Source organism: Pogona vitticeps, chromosome 3 (assembly GCF_051106095.1).
Source record: "Pogona vitticeps strain Pit_001003342236 chromosome 3, PviZW2.1, whole genome shotgun sequence".
In the NCBI taxonomy this organism is placed as follows: domain Eukaryota; kingdom Metazoa; phylum Chordata; class Lepidosauria; order Squamata; family Agamidae; genus Pogona; species Pogona vitticeps.
Genome location: NC_135785.1, coordinates 239,390,252 through 239,412,616, shown reverse-complemented (window position 1 = coordinate 239,412,616; position 22,365 = coordinate 239,390,252). Strand labels below are relative to the sequence as shown.

General features: G+C 42.0%; 1 protein-coding gene across 1 annotated transcript in view; it reads right to left on the bottom strand.

Annotated features, from left to right (window-relative positions):
• The window catches only part of UBL3 (ubiquitin like 3), a 36,525-nt gene extending 17,867 nt beyond the window's left edge, over positions 1 to 18,658 (bottom strand). The window contains exon 1 of the mRNA XM_020788567.3: positions 17,353 to 18,658. Within this exon, the coding sequence (XP_020644226.1) occupies positions 17,353 to 17,379 (27 nt within the window). The 5' untranslated portion in view covers positions 17,380 to 18,658. The remainder of the gene's footprint in view (positions 1 to 17,352) is intronic.
• Between the last annotated feature and the right edge of the window lie 3,707 nt (positions 18,659 to 22,365).

Below are 22,365 nucleotides of genomic sequence, written 5' to 3'. Positions count from 1 at the left end.
ATCCTGGGCATGGAGGTGCCTCCAGACCCCACTCCAGATCCGCCTCCAATCATGCCCAACCTCTGCCAGCTGCTTCGGATCCTGGCCCGCCACCTGTCGGGGCGCTAGCACCAGGGCTGAACCTGCCTCCTCAGGTTTGGCTGCTGGGGTAGCAATCTGGCAATTTATGGCTTGCGTGCCCGCAGAGAGGGCTCTGCATGCCAACTCTGGCACACATGCCATAGGTTCACCATCGCTGATCTAGACTTTCACAATGTCTGACATGCTGACCCTAGGGAGAATCTTCCCCTTGTGATTATATGAACCTAGAATATAAATCTTTTTAAAAATAAACTATCCTCTAACCCAGATTTAACAAACAAAGTTTCATCTCATTGCTTTTGGCAAGTAAATCCATTTCTGAATGTTTTCAAAACATATCTAAATGCTTAAAACACAGAATTTTGCCTTTCTAAATTAATTTCACCTCTACTTGACCCAACATTAAAAGACAAGAATTTTTCATGGATTTAATGTCCAACTCTGCTTGGAAAAGGTGACTTAGTAAGGATCAAAGTGTAGCAAAAACATAACATTTCTGCCTGACCAAACCAGTAATGCAGCTGACTTAAAGTAGCTAAAATTTTTACATAAGATTAATATATAGTGAACTTTGGAATATTTTCATCCTTAGTTAGGCAAACAATTTCAAATTATGCCTGACACATAACAAATTTTGGAATCATCCTAGCCCTAATCTGTTCTTCCTCTATACTTCCACTGCCGCTTCAGCACAAGTTTACCTCTAATATGACAGCGGAGTCTCCCTCTCCCAATGAGATCTTTGCTCTATATCTAGTCCACTAGGGCAGAGGTCCCCAACCCTCGGTCCACGGCCCGGTGCAGGTTTGTGGCCTGAGCCAGACTGGACTGCTGAGAAGACCTCCTACCCTCCCACATGCACTCACACCTCGCACAGCCTGTTTGCGGCTGTGCGTGCACTCCACCATGCCTGTGTGAGCGCCACACTGCCATTTATGCATGTGCACGAGCACATGCACACCCAGACAAGCGTCGCTGTTTGCACATGCGCACGAGCGTGCCCGTGTGAGCACCATGCCACCATTTGGACATGCATGTCGTGCACATGCGCAAATGGCAGTGTGGTGTTCACACAGGCGCACATGCACCCATGCAAGAGAGTGGGAGCACTTGTTCATGCATGCGCACGAGCGCGGGTGGTGCCCCACCTTCCCCAGCCGGTCGAGGAACCGAAAAAGGTTGGGGACTGCTGCACTAGGGTACCAAGCCCCCTCTTCACGCAATTACTCCTTTTCTTCCCTATGCTAGGAACAACAGAAGTATTTGCATTAGATTCCTATTTGAAGGGAATATTCCTTCTATTTATTGACCAAAAGACATTTTACCTTCCTGTAACTAGTTGACTTCAGCAACCACTCAGAACTGCTTTTTTTCCCTGTTTTTCAAAATATTTGAAGCACTTGAGACATACAGTAGTTGGAATAAATATTTTCTATCTTGTTTCAAGTCTACTAAAAAAAAAGTAATGTCAGTCACTACACTGTACTGAGCATATATTCTCCATATGCTGTATGTTGAAATATTTGTATTTTAATTTCACTGCATTTATTTTCTGTGGTAAGAAGACAATGTCAATACTGCAATTTTTTTTCAAAATAACTTTTTAAAACAAGATAAAAAAATTAAGCTACACGTTGCATAAAACTATAGTTCAATATCATAGTGCAGGTTCAGGTTCAGTTCTCCCTTCTACCAGTTTAAAAGAATTTCAGCTAACAGAACCAAGAAAAATCTCTCCTCAAAGCCTTGGGGAGCCATTGCCTGCATATACAACACTACACTAAATGGACCAACTGCTCTGACTCAGTATAGAATTGTTTCAAATATTTCACTAAACTGGTTTTATTAGAAGATTAATAAAAGTATTGTGGAGTAACAATGTATTTTTAAACCAACTCTTAAACAATCTGAATGACATTTAGAAGGAAAGGATGGGTTTTTGTCATGCCAGATTAGTCTGGCGTGACAAAAACATGTCATGCCAGACTAAGCCAATCTCTTTTTTTTGATAGAGTTATAGGCTTGATAAATGAAGGGAACACTGTGAATGTAGCATATCTTGATTTCATAACGCCTTTGTAAAATGCAGGCTAGACAGTGCTACTGTTTGGTGGATTTATAGTTGGTTGACTGACAAAACCCAAGGGGTGCTCACCAATGGCTTCTCTTCATCCTGTAGAGATATAACTAGTGGGGTGCCTTAGGATTCTGTTCTGGGCCCGGTACTATTCAACATCTTTATCAATGACTTGGATGAAGGAATAGAAAGTATACTGATTAAATTTGCAGATGATACCAAATTGGGAGGGGTTGCTAATTCCCCAGAGGACAGGATTAAAATTCAAGATGACCTTGACCATATTAGAGTCCTGGGCCAAAACTAACAAAATAAATTTCAACAGGAAGAAATGTAAGGTCCTACACCTAGGCAAAAAAAAAAAATTAACTGCACAGATATAGGATGAAAGACATCTGGCTAGACAACAGTACCTGTGAAAGTGATCTAAGAGTCTTGGTAGACCACAAACTGAACATGAGTCAGCAGTCTGGGCACCTCAATTCAGGAAGGATGTTGACAACCTGGAAAGTGTCCAGAGGAGGGCAACCAAAATGGTCAAAGGTCTAGAAGCCATGTCCTATGAGGAGCGGTTTAGGAACTAGGAATGCCTTACAAAAAGAAAGTTAAGAGGGGACATGATAACCATGTTTAAATATTTGAAGGAATGTCATGTTGAGGAAGGGACAAGTTTGTTTTCCACAGCAGCAGACACTAGAACAAGCAATGGTTTCAAACTACAGGACAAGAGATTACACCTGAATCTCAGGAAGAACTTCCTGACAGTCAGAGCTGGTCAATAGTGGAATATGCTGCCTCAGAATGTGGTGGGATCTCCTTCTTTGGAGGTTTTTAAGAAGAGGCTGGATGGCCATCGGTCGGGAGTGCTTTGATGGAGTTCCTGTGTGGCAGGGGATTGGACTCAATGGCCCTTGTGGTCTCTTCTAACTCTGTGATTCTATGATTCTCCTGCAATCTCTGTGTACCTTAAAACAATTTTGCAGGTTTATGGCACTATGAAAGATTGTAGTAAGAGATCAAGCCTATTGGAACCTGGCTTTACATTTCAAAAAGTTAACCTGCTGAAATAAGCCTGACCAGTTTTTTGGGTGTTTCTCTCAAGGGCTTGCCTTCTATAGGGTGACTGTTTCTTTTATGTAGTCAAATGCTTTAGCTCAGTGATTCCCAACCATGGGTAACCCAAGTGTTCTTGGACTGCAACTCCCAGTCCAAGAACACTTGTGGTGGTGAAGGCTTCTAGGAACTGCAATCAAAGAACACCTGGAGAACCACTGCTCTAATTTATCTGTGCTGTTTGCCTTAAATCCCAGACTAGTATTGTGGACCTTAGAAAGCCTGGCTAACAACAAGGCCAGTGGAGGTGATGGCATTCCAGTTGAACTACTGTATTTAAAATCTTAAAAGATGATGCTGTTAAGGTGCTACATTCAATATGCCAGCAAGTTTGGAAAACTCAACAGTGGCCAGAGGACTGGAAAAGACAAGTCAACATCCCAATCCCAAAGAAGGGCAGTGCCAAAGAATGCTCCTACCATACAATTGCACTTATTTCCCACGCTAGCAAGGTTATGCTCAAAATCCTCCAAGGTAGGCTTCAGCAGTATGTGGACCGGGAACTCCCAGAAGTAAAAACTGGATTTCGAAGGGGCAGAGGAACTTGAGACCAAATTGCTAACATGTGCTGGATTATGGAGAAAGCCAGAGAGTTCCAGAAAAACATCTACTTTTGCTTCATTGACTATGCAAAAGCCTTTGACTGTGTGGACCACAACAAGCTATGTCAAGTTCTTAAAGAAATGGGAGTGACTAACCACCATATATAGATCCTGAGAAATCTATATGTGGAATGGGAAGCAACTGGATATGGAACTAAACTATGGTTCAAAATTGGGAAAGGATTACGATAAGGCTGTATATTGTCTCCCTGCTTATTCAACTTATATGCAGAATACATCAGGTGAAAGGCAGGACTGGATGAATCCCAAACCGGAATTAAGATTGCTGGAAGAAATATCAACAACCTCAAATATGCAGATGATACCACTCTGATGGCAGAAACTGAGAAGGACTTAAAGAACCTCTTAATGAGGGTGAAAGAGGAGAGCGCCAAAAAGGGTCTGAAACTCAACAAAAAAAAACTAAGATCATGGCCACTGGTCCCATCACCTCCTGGCAAATAGAAGGGGACGACATGGAGGCAGTGACAGATTTTACCTTTTTGGGCTCCATGATCACTGCAGATGGTGACAGCGGCCACAAATTTCAAAGATGCCTGCTTCTTGAGAGGAAAGCGATGACAAACCTAGACAGCATCTTAAAAAGCAGAGACATCACCTTGCTGACAGGTCCACATAGTCAATGCTATGGTTTTTCCAGTAGCAATGTATGGAAGTGAGAGCTGGACCATAAAGAAGGCTGACCGCCAAAAAATTGATGCTTTTGAACTGTGGTGCTAGAGGAGAGTCTTGAGAATCCTCTGGACTGCAAGGAGAACAGACCTATCCATTCTGAGTGCTCAGTGGAAGGACAGATCCTGAAGCCAAGGCTCCAATACTTTGGCCATCTCATGAAAAGAGAAGACTCCCTGGAAAAGACCCTGATGTGGGAAAACTGTGAGGGCAAGAGGAGAACAGGACGACAAAGAATGAGATGATTGGACAGTGTTGTGACGTGGACTTGTCCATTGGTCCATTTTGAAAGGCCTTTATTAAAAGCAGAAATAAAGGAAATCAACTGGTAACTTCAATACTGTGTTAGGTTTTCTTTTTCTTTTTTTCCAAATAGCAATAACACAGTGAGGCACTACTGAACTTTGAAAAGGCTATCCACTCACAGGAACACATCTTTTCAGTAATGGCATTTTTCAGCCCCATGCAGGCACTCATCTTTGAAAAATCTGTTCTCACAAAACTGTCAAAAGATACCGCTTTGAGTGAAATACATTTCCCCTTTCAAAATGAATGTGCATTGGTGCTTAGCTGCTGGATACCACCAAGTTATCTTACCCCATATTTATCAGTAACCACACCAGACTGGAGACACATTTCTAGAGAATTTTATTATCCAGTTGTTAGACAGGTAAATTATTTCTGATTGAAAAATTAACATCTTTTTCTTTAGCACCTTGGGAGAAAAAAATAAAGTTAACTGTTACTAGGGCTGTTCATTAGTTTCAAGGGACTTAAGTAATCAAACCCATGTTACAAGTGTTGAGATATCAGGGCAGAAAATCCCAGTATTACAGTTTCCAGAAACATGCCAATTTTCTAGGGCCTTTGATGTACAATATTGTGCTGTAACACCACAAACAACAGAATGGGGACAGCTGTTTTTAAGAAGTAGCAAGATACATATGGAAGGACAGATCCTGAAGCTGAGTCTCCAGTACTTTCCCTGAAAAAGACCCTCTTGTGAAGGCAGGAGGAGAAGGGGGCGACAGAGGACAAGATGGATGGACAGTGTCATCGAAGCGACCAACATGAATTTGACCCAACTCTGGGAGGCACTGGAAGACAGGAGGGCCTGGTGTGCTGTGGTCCATGGGATCGGACATGACTAAATGACTAGATGACGAGTATTGTGGAAAATGCTCCCATGCCTTCTACATTTGAAACTACTGTATGTTAACTGTTTGTTAAAAAAAGAGATGCAATACATTGTAGGCTGTGCTGACTTTTAGTGATGAGAGCATTGCTTTCTAAGTACTGTAGTAACAAACTGTTTAATGATATGCTCTAGAATTTTTCTGGGATTTGGTGTCAGGCTGACTGGGTGATAAGTATTTGGGTCTTCTTTTTTCCCCGTTTTGAAGATAGGGACAACATTTGCCCTCCTCCAGTCTGTAGGGACTTCTCCTGTTCTCCAACAATTCTCAAATATTATTGCCAATAGTTCTGAAATTACTTCTGCCAGTTCTTTTAATATTCTTGGATATAATTTGTCTGGCCCTGGAGACTTGAATTCATTTAGAGTAGCCAGGTATCCATGTGCTACTTATCTACCTATTCTGTGCTGCATTTCCCCCACTACATCACTTGCTCTTCGCCCCTCAAGTTGAGCAGTATTTTACTTTTTGGAAAAAACTAAGGCAAAGAAGGTGTTGAAAAGTTCAGCCTTTTTCCTGTCCTCTGTTAGGAGTTGGCCTCCATGCAACAAACCTATCATTTCCTTGTTTTTTCTTTTGCTGCGGGCACAACTAAAATGCCCTTTTTATTGTTTTTAATCTGCCTGGCAAGCCTGAATTCATTCTGCACTTTTGCTTTTCTTACCTTCTCCCTACATATACTAGCTATTTGCTTGTATTCCTCTTCGGTGTTTTCCACATTTTTCCATTTCTTGTACATTTTTTAAAAACACTTAGTTCAGTTGAAAGTTCTTTAGTGAAACATACTGGTTTCCTTACACATCTCCCATTTTTCCTTCTTATTGGAACAGTTTTAGATTGTGCCTTTAGTATCTCCCTTTTAAAAAAATTCCCATCCATCCTGAACTCCCTTCTCTTTCAGTATCTTTGTCCATGGAATTACAGCCAGTAATTCCCTAAGTTTACTGAAATTGGCCTTCTTAAAGTCTAGAATGCATGTCTGGCTGCAGTTGGCTTCCTCTTCCCACTGTACAAATTCCAGGAGAGCGTGGTCACTCCCACTTAAGCATTCCACCACTTTGACCCCATTAACAAGGTCATCCCTGTTGGTTAATATCAGATCTAAAATAGCTGATAGCCTTGTTGTCTCTTCCACCTTCTGGACCATGAAATTGTCTGCAAGGCAAGTGAGGAATTTGCTGGACCTTACGTTCTTGGCAGAGTTTGACTGCAAACATATATTGGGATAGTTGAAATTTCCCATTACAGTACTACTGGATCTCTCCCTTTTGAATGTGTGGCCATCTGCTCCAGGAAGGCTTCATCCAACTCCTCTGGCTGGCTTGGGGGTCTGTTGTATACTCCCACAATGACATCCCTCTTGTTTGTCTCCCCCTTAATTCTTACCCAGATGCTCTCAACCTGGCTTCCTGGATTTAATTCCTCGATCTCTTCACAATTATAAACATCCTTGACATATAAAGCTATTCCTCCTCCTTTCTTGCTATGTCTATCGCTCTGGAATAGTTTATACCCCCCAATAACTACATACCAGTCATGAGTTTCATCCCACCAGATTTCAGTGATACCTATTTTATCATATTTATTTTGCTGTATTAAGAATTCTAGTTCTTCTTGTTTATTTCCCATGTTCTGTGCATTAGTGTAGAGACATTCAGGACCATGTGTGTTTTTCTTCCCTTGTTCTCTAGTACTACCTGCCCTGCTGGGCTTTTCTTGCCAGCACTTGCTGAATTTCTGCCCTGAAAACTATTCTCTCCCCCCTCCCCCCTGCTGAACTCAGTTTAAAGTTCTCCTGATCAGATTTGTGAGCCTCTTAGCAAAAACATTACTGTCAACAGCTGTTAGGTGCACCCCATCCTCTGCCAAAAGACAATCTTTGTGAAATAGCCAACTGTGGTCCAAGAAGCCAAATTGTTCCTGGTGGCACCATCTGTGGAGCCAGTTGTTCATCTCCATTATTCTTCTCTCCCTTCATGGGCCATGCCCTTCAACAGCAAGGAGAGATGAGATTACAACCTGTGCATCCAGGCCCTTCAGCTTCAGGAGAGAGAGTCACTACAGTGATGGCTAAACTTATGACCATAATCCGTTCCAGAAGATGGACATAACTTGCAATGGTCATAAGTTGAAGCATGCATTCCTGTAGGAATGAATGGGAATGCGATTAATCTGTTCCAGCTGAAGAAAAAAAAATAACAACAAAATCACTACATGACCCATCAGAAACATGATTAATCCCTTCCTACCGAAGGGGGCAGAAAAGCAATCAAACGTGCAAGATCCATTGGAAATGCAAAGGAAACAAAGGAAAAAGCAAAGGGAGCACAACAGAAATGCAAAGAAACCAAAGGGAGCACTTCGGAAATGCAAAGAAAACAAATGGAGCACATCAGAAATTCAAAGAAAACAAAGCAAAAAGCAAGGCAAGCATGCAAGACCCATCAGAAATCGGGGGGAAAACCCAAAAGCAACCAAACCCAAGACCGATCAAAAATGGGGGGAAAACAAAAAACAACCCCCAAGACTCATCAGAAATGGGGAAAAACACTCCAAAAAGCAACCAACCCCCCCAACCCATTGGAAATGGGGGAAACCAAAAAACAAATAATCCCCCCAAGATCCATCAGGAATAGGAAAAAAACTCCAAAAAGCAACCAACCCCCCCCCCAAGACCCATCGGAAGGGGGGGAACTCAAAAGCAAAACCCCTCAGGACCCATCACAGCACAGAAACATAAACCCCCCAGCACAAATCCATGCTGCAAAAACACCCAGAACAGTTTTTTAAAAGCAGAAAACAGCACCTTACCTTACCAGGCAGCCTCCTCCAATCACAATCTCTCGAACTGCTGGGGCGAAAGAGCTACAAAGAAGCAGTCTCTTTGCCAACAACAGTTAGCAATTTGAATTTCCTGTCTTTTTTCCCTGCCTTTTTGTGTTCGTGATGGAAGCTCTGGCCGCAAGTCGAAGCAAAATTTTGCAGCCAGAGTTGGTCATAGCTCGAAATGGTCATGTGTCGGGACGTTCGTAAATCGAGGCACCACTGTATTAATTTTGGGACAAGCAGTAGGATTCAGTGGAATTAAAATGGATGTTGGATGAACTGTATCCTGCTTTACTACTAACAAGGTCTTCAAGCCAGATTAAAATAAAATAAATTATAGTTCTACAAAACCAAGTACACACTGGAATTGTAATATACTATGTTAAAAACTTCTAAACTTCAGAAACCTTTGCAAGTGCTCCCTAAATTTAAAAAAAAATCCAATTAAGGAATCTTGATTGCCCATGTTGGCAAGAGATACTGCACAAGAATAAGCTCTATGTCTGAAGAGAGGCCAGTCTGACAGCAGATTGCAGTAGAAGGATTTATTCAGATTATCTTAATTAACATGGAAAGGTATCCTGGATCAGAGCATTTAGAATGCTAAAGCTTAGGTTTGGCACCTGAATGGTCAGAAACAAACTGACAGCATATCTAATTCTCACCTTGCTTTTCTATATCAACTGTAATCAAGGTAACTTACAGCATTAGTGGCACAAATTTAAAAATTACAAACAAACACATTTAAATGAATATAAATGCAGCAGCAGAAAGGTAGCTAAAACCAACTTTAAAGATGTCATGTTCTGAATTGCCCAGCAAAATATGGTTGTTTAACATTTGTATACGACATTGAGACAGCTTTCAAAAATAGCGGTTACAATAGGACTTCAGTGTAGTTCACAACCCACTGTGTAGTACAGAGAATTCTATCATGCCATCAACCAACCATCAACGCAAAATAGGAAAGAACCAACCAAGGCACACAAATTTACTTGGGGCAGGTATTTAATTCTTGAAGCCCAGATTTTTTTAGATGTTTGATACTTCATCAGAGATGCATGCATACACACAGACACCAAGACATTATCAAATTTATATACAGCACGGAAAGAGATAAAGACATTATCTCCTATTGGAACTCGGAAGGCACTTGATCAATTGGAAAGGCAAGATAATTAGAAGAGGCAATAGGAAGTACTTTGCAGACTAATAGCAAATTATATGATGGCATTTACTGCCATTATATGTCACTAGCTTTGATGAGTACAGTGGGCCCTCGACTTACGAACGGCCGTAGTTACGAACATTTCGGTTTACGAACCCGATCTCATCGAAAGTAGTAAACCCTACTTGCAAATGCAGATCGGGTTACGAACCCAAAAGGCAGGGAGAAAGGGCGGGAAATTCGAATTTCCTGCCCTTCCTCCCTGCCTTTGGAGCTTTGGAACTGAAAACCCGGAAGCCAAAAAAGCAGGGGGAAAGCGCGGGAAGTTCGAACTTCCTGCGCTTTCTCCCTGCCTTTTTGGCTTCAGAAGCAAGCCGGCCGGCCGGCCGGGGAGCAATCGGCTCCCTCCTTTCACCCGATGCTGAGTCCTCTTCGCGCTGGGCTGAGCTCAGCCGGTGTGAAGGGGACTCACTGTCGGGTGGAAGGAGGGAGCCGATTTCTCCCCAGCCGGCTGGCCTGCTTCTTGTTTGGAAAAGCAAGCAAGCCAGCCGGGGGGAAATCGGCTCCCTCCTTTCACCCGATGCCGAGTCCTCTTCGCACTGGGCTGAGCTCAGCCGGCGCGAAGGGGACTCACCATTGGGAGGAAGGAGGGAGCCGATTTCTCCCCGGCCGGCCGGTTTGCTTCCAAAGCCAAAAAGGCAGGGACAAAGCACAGGAAGTTCGAATTTCCCGTGCTTTCTCCCTGCCTTTTTTGGCTTCAGAAAGCTCCGAAGCCGCCCATCGTGGCAGCAGGGACCCCCAGGGAGGTCTCCCAGGGCTTGCACGCCACCATGGGAGACCTCCCTCGGGGTCCTCGCCGCTGCGATCGGTGCCTTCACAGGTTTCAAAGGGTTTTCACTGACACCGGAGGAAGCCCTTTGAAAGCTCCAAAGGCAGCAGGGCCAGCGAAGCGCCGGGCAGCTAGAGCAGGCCAGGCACCTGGCCGCTCGCCCCTGGCCAGAGCAGAGCCAGCGGAGGGCCGGGAGGCTAGAGCAGACCGGGCGCCTGGCCGCTCGCCCCCCGGCCGCACGGAGCCAGCAGAGCACCGGGAGGCTTCGGACTGGTAAGTGCTTTTTTTAAAAAAAAAACTTTTCTGTGTGGGTTTTGGAAGGTGGGGGTTATGTTTCTGTGGTTTTTTTTTTTTTTTTTTTTTGGCAGTCCCAACGCGGGACTTGCTCTTTTTATTTTTATTTTTGTATTTTTTGAAATGCTGGAATGGATTAATTCCGTTCCCATGTATTTCAATGGAAATGGTAGGTCAACTTACGAACTTTCCGGGGTACGAACGTCCTCCCAGAATGGATTAAGTTCGTAAGTCGAGGGCCCACTGTATAAAAGAGGATGACACCTTTGAGAAGGATTGGTCTATCAGCAACTATTGATCATGATGACTAAACTAAATGTACACATCTGTGGCAGTATGCTGGTGACTAGTAGTTCTGAATAGGCAAGAGCAGGTAATGGCTTTGTGGCCAAAATCTGTGTTTCCACTGTATAACCAGTGTGGGAAATTAAATGCTACATTAGATGTATTTGAATGGTCCATTAAGTCAGAGCACTTGGCTGTGTAGCCAGGGATCTAAAGTTAGATTCCACACCATATCTTGTAGGAGAAGAACCAGTCTGTGTGGCAAGCTATATGGTCTCAGAACGTCCCCAGAAGAAGGGAATGGTAAATGACGTCTGAGTACTCTACACCCGGGAAACCCTGAAAACGGTTGCCATATGTTGGAAAAACTTGGCAGCTTCCAATTATTGTTGTTGTTATTTTGGGCTAACAGGGCTTTTCTTGATTTCAGATAAATTTTATCTCTTTCTATTACACATACATAATATGATTACTGAAAAAATCATTAGCGTTAGGTACATTTGACAATATACAAGTACTCTGAAGATTCTGGCCATATTTTCAAAAAGCTCTGCTCAGCATCACTAAACAGCTGGAGTAAAAACAGAAACCTCATAGCTGTGACTACATTATAGTTTCCATTTGAAAATGGATTTAACAAAGCTGGACATTATAGAATTTCTTCAACTCCCCCCTAAAATCAAAGGTCTAGACTTATACCACCAGAGGTATTTTTATCTCAGACAAATGCAGATGATCTCTTAAAAAGAGCAGTGGCAAAAATCCTTTGGTTTCTTAAAGCTCTTCTAAAGCTCAAATAACCACTGTTAACATTATTTCAAATCGCTTATTACTTCAAATCTTCTCCATTAATAAACCAATTTGTTTAAGAGAAAATACCACAGTAGAAGACTTTAGCACTTTATAAAATAACTAATATAAAATAAAATAAACAAAATTGTTGGGACAACACTTTTTTTCTTCCTTTTCAGATGTTTACATTCCAATTACTTTTGCATCAAATACTGCTTAAGTTCACGCTTCCAAGCATCCATGAATCCATTAGATAGCACCTTAAATTGACAGCTATATTCATGCAATATGATGCCAAATTTTCCCATACAGGACATATGCCTCTTTTTCCTTTCTGCTTCCAGACACATTATTAGTAATGGTGGAGAAGAGCACCAACTTAGCTGCTAATATTTTCATCTCATTTCTCTATGGAGGTGATAACACAACTAAGATTGATAGAACCTTAAATACTGCAGCATGGGCTACTATTATGACAGTAGATGAGACTTCAACGTATGTACTCCTGTGGTTTAAGTGGGGGTAGAGAGGTTAAACCCAATATGACAAATACAGCATACACATCCCAGAATAACTGCGAGGAGTTGGCACCAGCACTCCATACAGGCTGTCCACCCTCATCCTGCAGCCCTGGGGGAACCCAGGAGAACTTCTAGCTTCTGGCAAGGGGAAGGGAGAACAACTGTCTGTGTAAGAGCCAGCTGATACAAAGCACTTGTGGAGGAGTAAAGAGGAAGTGGTGGCAGGAATAAGGGGAGAGGATTGGAAGCCTTTGGGAGATCTGAAAGAAGGCACAGAAACCTTGAAGGAAAAGGAGATGTGGGGGAAGCAATGGAGGTGTGGGACTCCCTGTTTTTCACCTTTGAGGTGGTGGAAAGTAGCTGGTAACTGAAGTCCTATGAATAAGTCTCTGAACCTGCCCAGCTGGCAGAGGAATAGGACTTGGTCAAGGGGCCCTAATCCAGGAACCTTTAGGGAGATCCTGGTCTCTGTAGCCTCGGTATTCACACAGGCCAGTAAGAGGAGCAGTGCCCACTCCTATCCAGCTGTGGTGCTGGCAGCACAACTGCCAACATAAGAGACACAGAAGACTCCAGGAAGAGCAAGTAAGCCCAGCCAGATACCTCTCAGCAGGTTGTATCCATCCTTGAGAGGACTTTAGTTGGGGCCAAAACTTATTCTTCTCTCCCATTTCGTGGTGCCAGGATTGTCAGGCCCCCCAATGAGATTAACTGGGTTTCCTCTCCAAAAAATACTTGGGAGATGAACTCAGTTCCCTCAAGAACATAATGGAGGGAGTTAACATTTCAACTCTTGTTTCTGCTGTTGACTGTGTTAATAAAGACTGTTATTGATCATACTCATAACCTGCAGCCAATTGATTTATTGACAGGGAATCCAGTGGCTGCTGGTACTTGCCAATGTTGGGGCCAGCAATGCTCAAACTGGTTTTAATAATACATATCAACATTAATTAAGAAAAAAGATTGGAAACCATGTTACCATCACTTCTGATCTCTATACTGTACTAGGAAAACACAGCTATCTTTTAACACCTATGTGCAAACAACACAGATGTTAGGCCACAGTTTTTAACTACATTCTTTGCTATACAGTTGCGCCTCGCTTAATGGGTGCCCCGTTTAATGACAAAATCGCATATCGACGAACTTTTTGCGATCGCAATGTTTTAAATGGGGAAAAATTGCTTTGCGATGATCAGTACAGTTTCGCTTACCGATCATCGCAAACCGATGATTTTTAAACAGCTGATTGGCGGTTCAAAAATGGCCACTGGGTAAAAAAATGGCCTCCCGCTGTTTTCTGGGATAGATTCCTCGCTTACCGGGCAGCGAAAATGGCTGCCGTATGGATGATTTTCGCTTAAAGGGGAGTCTGAATCCCATAGGAACGCATTGAAGGGGTTTCAATGCATTCCTATGGGCTTTTTAATATCGCATAGAGACCGATTATCGTCACTATGCGAGGCACCACTGTACCAACAATATACAACAAACCTGATCGGTGGAATTAAATTTGCTGCAACCATGATATATTAAATTATGAATTCTAAATGATGAAGATTACTTTGGGATCCCTTTAGAATTAATGTTTTGAACTATTTAACTGGATAAAACACTGCAGATGAAGGAGGCAGTCAAAAGTGATTGAAAATAAAACTTTCAACATACTGAAAAAATATCCCATTTATTTTTAAACAGAATTATGCAGGCATACATTACAATTTCATGCTAAATGGGATAGTTTAGAAGAAGCATGTAACATTAGTCACTGCCAATTGTTTAACTGAACTTACTCAGCATCCTGCAACAATGTCCAATAGGCCAGGAACAGTTTACCTTTACCTACTGGATGTTTTTCTCTACCTTCCTGACTCACTGTCCAGACTGATTTTGGAGGTGCCTCTCTAAATGTCACACAATGAGGTGACAGGTATTAACAGGGAAGCCACCTGCAATAGGTGCAGTCAATGAAATGTCTGGAGTCTCATTACATACTTTCAATGGAACTAAGATCTTTCTCTTTCAACAGGTAGTTAAGATTTTATTTGTTGCTTTTATGATCAGTTCTATTACTACCTGTTTAGTATCTTAACCATGTTAAAGTGATAAGCACAGATTAACTTTTATTAGAGAATATTTCGATATACCATACAATGAGGTAGATGAAAACAGAGAACAGGTCCTAGCCAAAAGGCTGAGAGTATAGCTTATTCTGCTATATTTCACATCCATGAATAAGTTTTTGTGTTTTTCCCTTTGGATTTTGCCAGATATGTATAAACATGTGTTCAGTTTTCCTTTGTTGTTTAGTCGCTAAGTTGTGTCCGACTCTTCGTGACCCCATGGACCAGAGCATGCCAGGCCCTCCTGTCTTCCACTGCCTCCTGGAGTTGGGTCAAATTCATGTTGGTAGCTTCAATGACACTGTCCATCCATCTCGTCCTCTGTTGTCCCCTTCTCCTCTTGCCTTCACACTTTCCTAACATCAGGGTCTTTTCCAGGGAGTCTTCTTTTCTCATGAGATGGCCAAAGTACTGGAGCCTCAGCTTCAGGATCTGTCCTTCCAGTGAGCACTCAGGGTTGATTTCCTTCAAAATGGATAGGTTTATTCTCTTTGCAGTCTCCAGGTGACTCTCAAGAGTCTCCTCCAGCACCACAACCAGTTTTCCTACACAGTCCTTAAAGCCCATATAAAACAACTTTAGTTGTAGCTTTGCAATACATATAGTCTCAGTAAGACTTCTTTGTATGATGCAAGAAATAAGGTGTTATACAAGAGTAACTCTTTGAATATGATGACCTCTGGTTATAATACTTCTTTTGCCAGGAAGTAAATCAGGCAAGTGTATGTCCTGTGGGCTAAATTCAATTTATTCTCAACCAAAATCCATGGGACTTATACTAGTCTAACAAGATCTACTCATTTCAATCACTCTACTGTAGTTGGACCTAAAACTGGATTTGTTCTTGTGTTCCAACCATTCATAAAATGAAGTTAACAAAAACACTGATCTTAGAAGTAATTGATTTAAGAACATTTAATGGCATCTAATCTTATTTTCAATATGTCACTTTTTTTGGAAGAAGAATGGGTTTTTTCCTATAAATTAGAAATGTTTTTAAAGATTTACCAGAGGTAAAATATGTTCCCCAGAACATTTCAAAATAATTCTCCCTATACTTTATAGTCCAGATGTCTTAGTGAATATACTGGTATCTCTAAACATAGGTGTGTGTACAGTTGTAACTAAACCTCTAAATTTCAATGCAACTGCCACAAAAAGAGGAAAATCTATTCAAAACCAGGAAGTTCAGCACATTTACACAGGCAACTTGTAATTCAAGTCTAGTGGCCAAACTAGGTAACAATTCAATGCATAAACCATCCTGAGGTTCAGAGCTAGAATTCTAGTCTACTAGGATTACTATAGTATACTAAAGACAGTTAACATCTCATTATGAAAATATAGCCTTAAAAAGGGACATTTAAGTTGATACATTAGTAGGGAAAAGATTGTGATTAACTTTCTCACTAAAATTAATAAGGCTTCCCAAGCAGTATTTGTACATCTTACCCAGTTCCCTAATCTCAGTTGAATATTAGTACCACACACTGTAAAGGGCTGCAATATGAAAGGTACTTTATCTTGACAGGACAATGCTCAAAGCTTTTAATGATAGCTTAGTGTGTATCTTTGCAGAAGGCATAAAAAAGCACACACAATGTCATAATTTTTCAAGGCTGTACAGATGTTAAGTGTGACATAATACCAGAGGTAAAAAGATGTCAAAACCTCATGACAGTAATAATGAAAAAGGCTAGAATTGACACTATGCTTTCTATTGTTCATCAGTGTTTTCCACTGTTTTGTCAAGTTACAAGCTTTGAATAACACTATTTAAGCATCTGATGGACAGCTATTATTATACTAATGCCTTTGTCACAAATTACTGATTTCCTGTTATGCACAGCCATAAAAAACATTTCATGCTAAAAGTGAAGTCGTCTTGAAAGCTCAAACACAAATACAAAGCATGAATAGCACCTGAATAACACCAGAAACAGAGATTTTTTTCTTCAAACAGAACTTGCAAGAAAGTATCATGTCCTCTAACCTTATATATAAAAAAGAAAACATGTTTCTATTTGATACATAGAAATCAAGCTAACTACATCAGACTTTAGATATAATTTACATACCAATACTTGTATGTCTGTAAATATATCTATAGATGGTAACCTCTCAAGTCCCTTTATACAGATTACAAAATCTGTCCAGAACATAGCTATGAAGCTTTACTATTTATTTTATTTATTTATTTACTAACATGAGATGTTCAATATCAACCAAAAGAGAGACTGGAACAAGAACAGTATGTTCTCTGTCAGAAAATATGAAGACCTGTTGTCTCCCAAGATATTACAAAAAAAAAGAAATAAAGAAAAAAGAAATGTGTTGGGGTTTAAACATATTAAACATGCTTTCACTAGAGCTAAGTGATAAAAAGGATGAAAAAAAAGGAAGAAAATTGTAAGGAACCAGCTTTAAGTATGGAACCAAGAACTGAAAAACAGCTATTCTGTTTCTTTTGCTCTCTAAAATCTCAGGTGACAGGAAGTATAACAACAAAATGAAACAAGAAACAATGAACTCAAATACACCAACAGAGGGGGGCGGAGGTGGTTCTCCTTCTAGGTCAATCTTGCTACAAGGAAGTAGACTCTCCCAGGAAGGTTATGCCATAGCAAACATTTTAAACTTTAAGGTGCTGTAAGACTTCTTAATAGTTTTTTCCCCTCCTTCAGCACAAACAAACAGAGCTAACTCTCTGAAATCAGTTTCTGGCTAAATTTCTGATAAAAGAACTTACCATATCAGATGGAACACTGCTGGACATCTTGATTGTACCCTGGTGGTTTCCAAAGACAGAGAATCAAAAATGTTTAAAAGCCAGACAGCAAAAAGGTCTTCCAGCTAAACAATCTTTGGTGTGTGTCTATTTTAAGTTCTAAGGTTTCTTTTCCTCCAGCTGTTTCAACGCTGTTTAAAAAAAAAAACAGTAGATGGAAAGGGAGGATAAAAATCCAAGAGGAACTGGTGTTAAAGACTTGACCGGAGAGGAAAGTCCAGGGAAACCACAGATGGCAGCAGATCCTTGTCAGTAGCAGCAATAACACCAGTGGTGTCAGGTAGATCCGGCAGAAATGTACAAGGGCATGAATTGTGTACAGGCTTTTTTCTCTCTCTTCCTCTCCAGCCTAGACCAATTATGAATGACGAAGATGATTCAGAGGATACTTCTGCGTCCGAGTCACCTCATTAAAATAAGAAGCAGCAGCGACAGGCACTCAAGCTGAGAAGTAAACCGGTCTTTCTCTGGGGTCGAAGTTATCTGTGGGGCAGGGAGGGGGGTTGTTTTGTGTCCCCCCCCTCCTTCCAGTAGACCTCACAAAGTAAAGATAGTGATGCAGACAACGGGTGAAGTGCTAGGAAGTGGGGTCCTTCTCGCCCCCTGACAAGTCCTTCCAAGGTTGTTGTTTTTAAATATATATATATTGATGATGTTTAGCCTAAGAAGATGAAGACGAAGAAGCTGGAGGGGAAACGGGGGCCGCACAAAAGAAATGACACCCTTCCCCCCTCAAACTGCAGCAGCAGCAGCAGCTCAAGGGGGGATTTAAACTGCAGTGGCCTCTCGCCGCGGCAGCCGCGCTCACCGCCCCCTCCGCCTCGGCTTCCTCAGGTCTCCGCTCTCATCGCCGCCGCCGCCGCCACCGCCCGCTCCTTCTCCGCCTCTTGCTCCCCTTCCTCCAGGGGCTCCCTCAGCAGCAGCCGGCAGTTAGCGAAGCCCCCCTCACAGCTGGCGCGGCGGCGCTCCTTGCCCTTTCCTCGCCTCTCTTGAGTGGAATTTGGGGGAGGGACGGCGGAGAGGAGACAGACGGAAAACAAGACGTCAGGGAGGAAAGAGAGAAACTGGGGTTTTCTTGCTCCCTCCCTCAACGGGAGCCGCGTCCCGTTTCTCTTCGCCGCCCGCCACCGCCGCTACTCCTCCTGCAGCCAACGCTCGTCATCTTCCTTTCAAGCCAACATGGCGTCTGCGCCGAGCTGAGAAAAGGGGACACGGCAGGGGAAAGACGGGCCCGACACCCCCACTCCCTCTTGGCTCCTCCCCTTTCTCCTTTGTGGAGACGCGTCGCGCGCGGCCCCGCCTACAGGACGGGCACGCCGCTCGCGCGGCATCGTGGGACTGGTAGTTTTAAGGCGTAAGAGCCCCGCCGGCACCCCTCCGCCATCACACACACACCCCCCCGCCCCGGCTCTCAGAAGAGAGCTGTGACGTAACCTTTGCCTTGGCAGCTGCTTGTTGTGGTAACAGCCCCGCCTTCGGCAACTGTTGCTAAGGGCTGGGAAATTCCCTGCTGCCGAAAAGACAACTGTACTCTGTGAGGGGGGCTGAGGGGGCTTAACGCGGCTAGGGAGGACTCTCCCTTTCTCTCGCATCCCGAGCCCCGTGGAGGCTTATCCCGCATTTTTTTTTACCTCAGAATAGCATCCCTTTTAAACTGGCAAGGCACAGCTATTAACATAAGTCTTTTTGGCAAAGACGATGAAGGACTATAAAGGACGGGAAAGCAAGAATACTTCAGTTTCAGCCAGATGGCCGCTTAGCAGTAAAACCTTCTCCAGCTTAACTGGTTTGTGGATTGCCCGCAACCTATAAAAGGGAGGACCCAGAAGGGGAAAGAAGGAACTGCTCAAGGGTGAAAGAGGGCGAAACAAATTGCCCTTCCGCCATCCAAATGAACTGATCTAATTAGCGTAGATGTGAGAAAATAGATAAATCAATATCATGCAAATACTGTACGTTCGGATGTTTATTTTAAAAGCATGTAAAAATACTGGACTTCTGGTGATTGCCAGACTCTGTGTTATTTTATTTGTTTGTCTGAGTATTTCTAAAGCATAGAAACAAAGAAAACTGACACACACACACTCACAAAGAGAGAGAGAGAGAGAAGAAAAGTGCAGCAATAACAACAAAAAAGCTGGCTTGATTTCTTCTCAGTCTTTTATTATGATGTATGAGTTGGCTGGATAGCTCGATGGTGTATCTGGCTGTGGAGCCAAAGGCTGGGAGTTTAAGTCCCTGCTGTGCCTCCCAGAAGAAGAGCCAACCTGTGTTGCCTTGGGGAAACTGCCCAGCCCCAGGGGGCCCCCAGAAGAAGGGAATGGTAAACCATTTCTGAATACTTGCTAGCTAGAAAACCTTTAAAAGGTTTTCTAGCTAGCAAGTCAGAATTGACTTGATGGCATACAGTTATCATTATTAATAACAAGCATGACAAAGCAACATAACCACAAATTCTGGACTATCAAACCAGCTGTTGAGAAAATCGAAGCATCAAGGAATGCCTGAGTATAGTTCTTCATCATGGATACAAGCAACATCTGTTCTCATAAAGTGAGCCCGAACTTCAGATACAGAATGTCTGTTGGCAACCTGTTTTCATGCTATTCTGCTTTTTGAATGTGGGTCTGAAATCTGCGTCATCAGGGAGGGTGGAAATAATTCTGTCCTTCAAAAGTGATACAATATGCCTTTGTCTATTACATGGACAGATGCTGCACATAAAGGTTTTGATTGTGTTTCCTGTTTCCTGAGTTACACAAATCTACTAGTCTAGGCTCTACAAACCATTTGGACAAAAAGAAGAACCCTGAAGAATGAAGAAAGAAAAAGAATTAACATAGATTAACTATTTACTGCCATGAGTCACCTATTCATTGCCATGAGAAGGCTATATATTACTCAAAGAGTCCAATATACCAATTGAGAAATATGACAATGATGACCAAGGCTGGCCCGACTACTGCAACTGGGATAACCACCTCATATGGAAAGCAGGGAATAAAATAAAGGTGCTGGAGGACATTCCCTATTTTAGCAGAAATGTTGAATACTTGTTATTACTTTAAGTCAGAATACACTAATTTAGGCTATCCATCTCAGGACACATTTTCCCTCTATCAAAACAGTGTTTTATCAGTTTTGGTAAGCCTTCATCTGGATGAGAGTACATTGGAGATTTGCATTGTCTCTGTACAGTATTTGTGTGTTATTTAGAGCAGAGGTCCCTTGGTCTGCGGCCTGGTGCCGGTTCATTGCCTGAGCCGAACCTGGCCACCGAAACAGACCTCCTGCCCCACCCCCGCATGCATTCACACTCACACGGTCCGTTTGCGCCTGCACACACGCTCCAGCATGCACGTGCACGCTTGCATGCATGCACAAATGGTGGTGCAGCACCCACACGGGCACACTCGTGCGAGAGAGCATGTGCGCTTGTTCACGAATGCACCTTCCCCAGCCGGTCTGCGGAAAAATGTTGTGGACCGCTGATTTAGAGCAAGTGATAATATCCTTTTAACATAATCTTACCAACCAATCTGGAATCCATCATGCCATAACTAGGAAATCACTATAACGTGGGACAGATTTCTCTAAAATCCATGCCAACAGTGGCAGAGTTTGACTAGTTCCTCTGCAGGCCTTGGGTTTTGAACTGGAAGGGTTGGGATTTGAAGTTCAATGGATGCTCATTTTGAGAAATAAAAAACCTGATTTATTTCATGCACATCAATTCAATTTACTTTATGTTGGAATAGAGCTCCAATTTCCATATTTCTTCACACTGTCTACATCCCTGGTTGAATGAGAATTGTTTATAAATTCTTCTGTTTATTTGGCTAAAGAGGCCATGTGATACATGGGTACCATTTCCCCTTGTACAGAAAAGTCTTAGCAACCATTAGGCCATGGCCTATATGTAACAGGACAATAGTTTAGTGTTTGCTGAGATATGGGAACACCAGAGTTTTCATTCCTTTACATTTATTACTATAGATACCAGCGACAATCAACAAAGATGAATGTTGTTACTATATGAAGCACTGAATAAACCCATTTTACTTTACTGAATAGTATGCTTTCTTTAGGATTTTTTAAAAATAGGGAGAAGAAATAGAGAAAAGGAGAAGACTAGAAAGGGCTGTGGAGAGAAGTCACATAAATTAAATATACATCATTACAAAGAGAGAAGTAACTAAAACAACCAAGCTCTAACTATTCTGGTAGAATTCTCTTTAAGATTCCAGGACTGATGCAATATAAGTACCACATAAAATCAGATTTAATTTTAAGTTTTGCGCTTATTTCTATACTAGCTTTACATGTACTGTACTTAAACATGTTCCTTCAATCATAAAGTAAATATTTAAAGAAAAAAGCATCAGCTAATTGATGTAAAATCAACAAAGAATTAACAGATTTCAGAAATAACTAGGTTAAACACACACACAGAGAGAGAGAGCATGAGCTGACCAAAATCTCGTTTTAACTAGTAACAGCCAAGGTGTATAATTTATAAGCCCATAAACTTAATTATAATCCATGCTGAGTCAAAATTAAACAAAAGATCAATTCTATGCACACCCACCTATGTCAGCAGTCTTTTCTCACTGATAGTATATCTGAATGTCGCAGAGGGTACTCCTACATAAACCATTTAATGAGAAACATGAGCATAAATATTTGTCTACACCAGGCTCCTAGATTGGACTCTCTTTTATTCTTAGTCTGAACATGTTTTCTTAAATGATAACAAGAATCCTATTTTTTTAAGTTCACACCTTTTGTATCATTCCTTTGTTTGACAGCCTGTTGTTAACTGTGTATGTGCTAGCAATACAGTTATATGTACAAAAAGAGTAATTATTTTGAGGGATATGTTAGAAATAATAAATTGGAGAAGGTTTAGGTCCTAAACTTTAGGAGATTATAATGTTCATAAACAAGCATCAGTTGATATAAGTGGGGCTATGG